Here is a 4,988-nt window from a genome sequence, read left to right as displayed (position 1 = left end):
AGTTTCAGGTTTACAACATATTGATTCAATATATATATATACATATATTGTGAAATGGTTACCAAAATGAGTCTAGTTAATACAAATCACCAAGTGTAGTTATAATTTTTTGTTTTTATAGAAACTTTTAAGATTTACTCTATTAGCAACTTTCAAATATGCAGTGCAGTATTATTAACTATTGTCACAATACTGTATATTATAGCCCCATGACTTATTTGTCTTATAACTGGAAGTGTGTACGTTTGACCCCTTTCATCCAGTTTACCCATTCCCACTCCCTGCTCCTGCCTCTGGCAGCCAGAATCTGTTCTCTCTGTCTATGAGCTTGGCTTTTGGCTTTGTTTTTTTGATTCCACATATAAGCAAGATGTTACAAGTGTTTGTTTGTCTCTGTCTGACTTATTTCACTTATCATAAAAGCCTGCATGGCAATGAAGACCCAGGACAGCCAAAATAAATAAATAAATAATTAAAAAAATAATAAAGAAATAAAACAAGTAGGATATAAATCTGTAATATGCAGTATAGGGAGTATAACCAATATTTTGTAATTCTTTTAAATGGAGCATAATCTATAAAAATATAAAATCACTATGTTGTACACCTGAAACTAATAAACAGTTTAGCTCAACTATATACCAGTTCTAAAGAAAAGAGTGAAATCTTGCCATTAGCAACAACATGATTGGAACTTGAAGCCATTATGATAAATGAGAGAAGTCATATAGGCTTTTTAAAATATGGAGTTTCCTAAAGCACTGAAGAAAATTTATGACCAACCTAGATAGCATATTGAAAAGCAGAGACATTGCTTTGCCAACAAAGATCCATCTAGTCAAGGCTATGGTTTTTTCCAGTGGTCATGTATGCGTGTGAGAGTTGGACTGTGAAGAAGGCTGACCAGTCCTGGGTCACAATTACCACACAATTGGAAGGATTGATGCTGAGGCTGAAACTCTAATACTTTGGCCACCTCATGCGAAGAGTGACTCATTGGAAAAGACTCTGATGCTGGGAGGGATTGGGGGCAGGAGGAGAAGGGGACAACAGAGGATGAGATGGCTGGATGGCATCACTGACTCGATGGATGTGAGTCTGAGTGAACTCCAGGAATTGGTGATGGACAGGGAGACCTGGTGTGCTGCAATTCATGGGGTCTCAAAGAGTCGGACACGATTGAGCGACTGAACTGAACTGACTGAAAGCACTGAAGACACATGTGGACTTCATAACTTGAAGTTTCAGCAGTAACACGGAGGCTACATAATTTTTCAACCTTCTCTGACAATATCTCTCCTTACTAATCCTCCTGCTCATTTTCCCTCACCACATTGGCTTCCTTTTATCAACTGGGTCATCTTAAGAAAGCACTCTCCTCACAGCCTGTGCACTGGCTGCTCCCTTGTAAGGACACCCTTCCCCAAGTCTGTTCATGACAGTCACCCTTCTCTGAAGTCCGTTCAAATAACATCTTGTTTGTAGTTCTTGTCTAAACATGCCTAAAATAGTATTTCCTTTTCACCCTTGCCTTTATGCCAGCTTTCTATTCTTTTTATTTTATGGGTCTCTTTTTAAGAGACCCACAAGCATAAGACGTGCTATATATACATTTAAATTTCTATGTAACTTTTTATTTGCTTATATGCTCTCTGCACAGCCAGATTTTATGAGCTTTTGTTTTCCAACACCCTAACTCCCTGCATAGATAGTACCTGGAATATTGTCACAATTCAATTTATATTCCTCAAAGTATGAAAGGATCTCTCATTAAAATTGTAGTATTCATAACATGTTGGGGGAAACTGACCATGAGACAACTTTGCTAACTAGAGATGACACAGGAGGTTCCTTCAAGTGCACAAAATCCATGAACAAAATGTTGAAAGCAATTATTGATGGCAAAATATAAATGGTAGCATTTCTACCACATGAGTAATGATGCTTCTTTTGTGAAAATAAATCATGCTATTTTCCTATTTTTCTATAGTCACCATCAACACATGGCAATAAGAAACCTAACAGGAGTTTCACAATTTCTTCTTCTGGGAGTCTCAGAGGAATTAAAATTGCAACACTTCATATTTGGTCTTTTCCTCTCCATGTACCTGATCACTGTATTTGGAAACTTGCTCATCATCCTGGCCATCAGCTCAGACTCCCACCTGCAAACCCTCATGTACTTCTTCCTCTCCAACCTGTCCTTTGTAGACATCTGCTTCACCTCCACCATCCCAAAGATGCTGTGGAATATCCAGACACAGAGAAAAGTCATAACCTATGAAAGCTGCATCACCCAGATGTATTTTTTCACACTCTTTGCAGGACTGGACACCTTGCTCCTAACAGTGATGGCCTATGATCACTTCATGGCCATCTGCCACCCACTGTACTACACAGTCATTATGAACTCCCAGCTCTGTGAACTGTTGGTGCTGGTGTCCTGGGTCATCAGTGTCCTGCATTCCTTGTTAGAAAGCTTAAGTTTGTTGAGACTGTCATTCTGTACCTTCTTAGAAATCCCCCACTTTTTCTGTGAACTCAATTGGATGATCCAACTTGCCAGTTCTGACACCTTTCTCAATAATGTGGTGATGTATTCTGGAGCTGTGTTGCTGGCTGGGGGTTCCCTCATGTGTATTCTTTACTCTTACTCTAGGATAGTTTCTTCCATAGGCAGAATCTTATCATCTCAGGGGAAGTATAAAACATTTTCCACCTGTGCATCTCACCTCTCAGTTGTCTCCTTATTTTACTGTACAGGTTTAGGAGTGTACCTCAGCTCTGCTGGTACCCACAGATTCCACTCAAGTGCAACAGCCTCGGTGATGTACACTGTGGTCACACCCATGCTGAACCCATTCATCTATAGTCTGAGTAATAAAGACTTAGAGAAAAGTCTGAAAAAACTCTTTGGAAAGAGAATCATAAAAGGTCCTATTGGCATAGGTTTTAAGTGCTTAGTCGCTCAGTCACGTCCAACTCTTTGCGACCCTTTAGACTGTAGCCCATCAGGCTCTGTCCATAGGATTTCCCAGGCAAGTATATTGGAGAGGGTTGCCACACCTTCCTCCAGGGGATCTTCCTGAACCAGGAATCGAACCCATATCTCCTACATCTCCTGAATTGCAGGTGGATTCTTTACTCGCTCAGCCATCAGGAAAGCCCAATAGATCTGAATTCTCCTGGCTTATAACCCGATCTCTTGAGAACAGAGAATCAGCAGGAAAAATTTCTTTCTGTCCAGACCAAGTTCCGTAGGGAATTCATGTGCTTACAGGCCATTGTAAAATAAGAGAAAAGTACATAATGAGCAGACAGAGAGAGCTGTAAGTCTGGCTCAAGTTTCGATAGTTTAATCCTTCCTGCTGTCTCGTCTGCACACAGAGCTTCAGTCTCCATCATCAACCATCCAGGAAAGGATTCAGACTTCTGCCTAGAGAACTACCTCTCAGAGTTCCCGTGCTGGTGAGTCCAAGAGCCCAAAAGACACTGCAGGAACAGGTCATAGAGAATGAAAATCAAGAATATTTGTCTGAGGACACGTGAAAAATAATTCAGTCTATCCCAGAGTACAAAGAATACTGTGGTGGTTTGCTTGTTTGATTGAAATATCAAAGTATTTTTTAGATGCTAAAAAGAGAACTCAGTAAGGCAATGCTCAGTGATGACAATTAAATGACAGGAAAAAAAGCCCAATTACAAAAGGGAAGAGAGACATAAAGGGCTTCCAGGCAGAATATAATAGAATGTATATCCAAGTATCTTACAAATTTACTGGAAGAAAGAGGTAAGGCATTAACTGGAGGGACATAAAATGAAGTGAAGGCATTTTTTTGAACTTTCAAAATAGGGCATATTTGACTATATTTCCTTATTGATGAGAAAGGTCCACACCAAAGAAGGCCTGCAAACACATCCTTGCAACAGCAGCATCTTCTATGGAGAAGATAAAGGAAGGAAAATAATTGATTTGCATAAAGGGGAAGGCTAATCAACTTGAATTATTCCATTACTTGTGATGCTTGAATATGTAAGTGGATTTGATAACTATTTACTTTCTGTATCTCAAATTATTTTTGTGACTCCTTTCCTTGGTAGAATAGAACTGGAGAATTTCTATTCTTGTTTATAATTGCTGCTGCTGATAAGTCGCTTCAGTGTTGTTCGACTCTGTGCGACCCCATAGATGGTAGCCCACCAGGCTCCCCTGTCCCTGGGATTCTCCAGGCAAGAGTACTGGAGTGGGTTGCCATTGCCTTCTCTATGTTTATAATTATGATCTTTCAAATAAAGAGGTGGAGGTTACCACTACCCCCTCATACTGGTTATTTGTCATTTTGTTCTTTATTTATGTATATATGTATTTGAGGGGAATTGTGAATATATATCAATTTGGTGTGGTCAAATTTCTCAATTAATCATATTGTATATTCTCCATTGCCTTCTATTTATTTATTTATTGGCGTATAGTTGCTTTACCACATTGTGTTAGTTTTTGTAGTGCTATGAAGTGAATCAGCTGTATGTATACATACATCCCCTCCCTCTTGGACCTCCCTCCCATCCCCTATACCATCTATCTAGGTCATCATGGAGCACCGAGCCGAGCTCCCTGTACAGCACAGTAGGTCCCCACTAGCTATCTGTTTTACACATGGCAGTGCACCTGCGTCAGTCCCAATCTCCAAATTCATCCCCCTTCACCCCTCCAGCTGTGTCCATGTGTTTTCCTGACATCTGTGTCTCTATCCCTGCCCAACAAAAAGGTTCCTCTGTACCATTTTTCTAGATTCCACTTACATGCATCACTATATATTTGTTTTTATTTAAATATTTTTTCTGAAAGAAATTGAGCTGTCAGTTTAATATTCTCCACTTGTCACTTTTTTTCTGTTCATTTTTATTTTTTAAAAAAATATTATAATTATTATTTTTCACTTTACAATATTGTATTGATTTTGCAATACATCAACATACATCTGCCA

General features: G+C 39.2%; 1 protein-coding gene across 1 annotated transcript; it reads left to right on the top strand.

Moving 5' to 3' along the window:
- The first annotated feature begins 2,003 nt into the window (after window positions 1–2,003).
- Window positions 2,004–3,472, top strand: OR7A135 (olfactory receptor family 7 subfamily A member 135). Its single transcript, XM_059888861.1, has 2 exons — window positions 2,004–2,956; window positions 3,388–3,472. The coding sequence occupies exons 1-2, from the start codon at window positions 2,004–2,006 to the stop codon at window positions 3,470–3,472; spliced, it is 1,038 nt and encodes a 345-aa protein (XP_059744844.1).
- Window positions 3,473–4,988: the final 1,516 nt, after the last annotated feature.

Source organism: Bos taurus, chromosome 7 (genome assembly GCF_002263795.3).
Source record: "Bos taurus isolate L1 Dominette 01449 registration number 42190680 breed Hereford chromosome 7, ARS-UCD2.0, whole genome shotgun sequence".
NCBI classification, from domain to species: domain Eukaryota; kingdom Metazoa; phylum Chordata; class Mammalia; order Artiodactyla; family Bovidae; genus Bos; species Bos taurus.
The sequence above is the reverse complement of the archived record's forward strand: the minus strand, read 5'-3'. Positions and strand labels throughout refer to the sequence as shown.

Excerpts from the sequence above, each read along its gene's own strand:
- OR7A135 (XM_059888861.1), top strand. The coding sequence starts at position 2,004 with ATGGCAATAAGAAACCTAACAGGAGTTTCACAATTTCTTCTTCTGGGA. Across the intron at positions 2,957-3,387 it reads CCTATTGGCATAGGTTTTAA|AGCTTCAGTCTCCATCATCA; the intron begins GTGCTTAGTCGC and ends GTCTGCACACAG.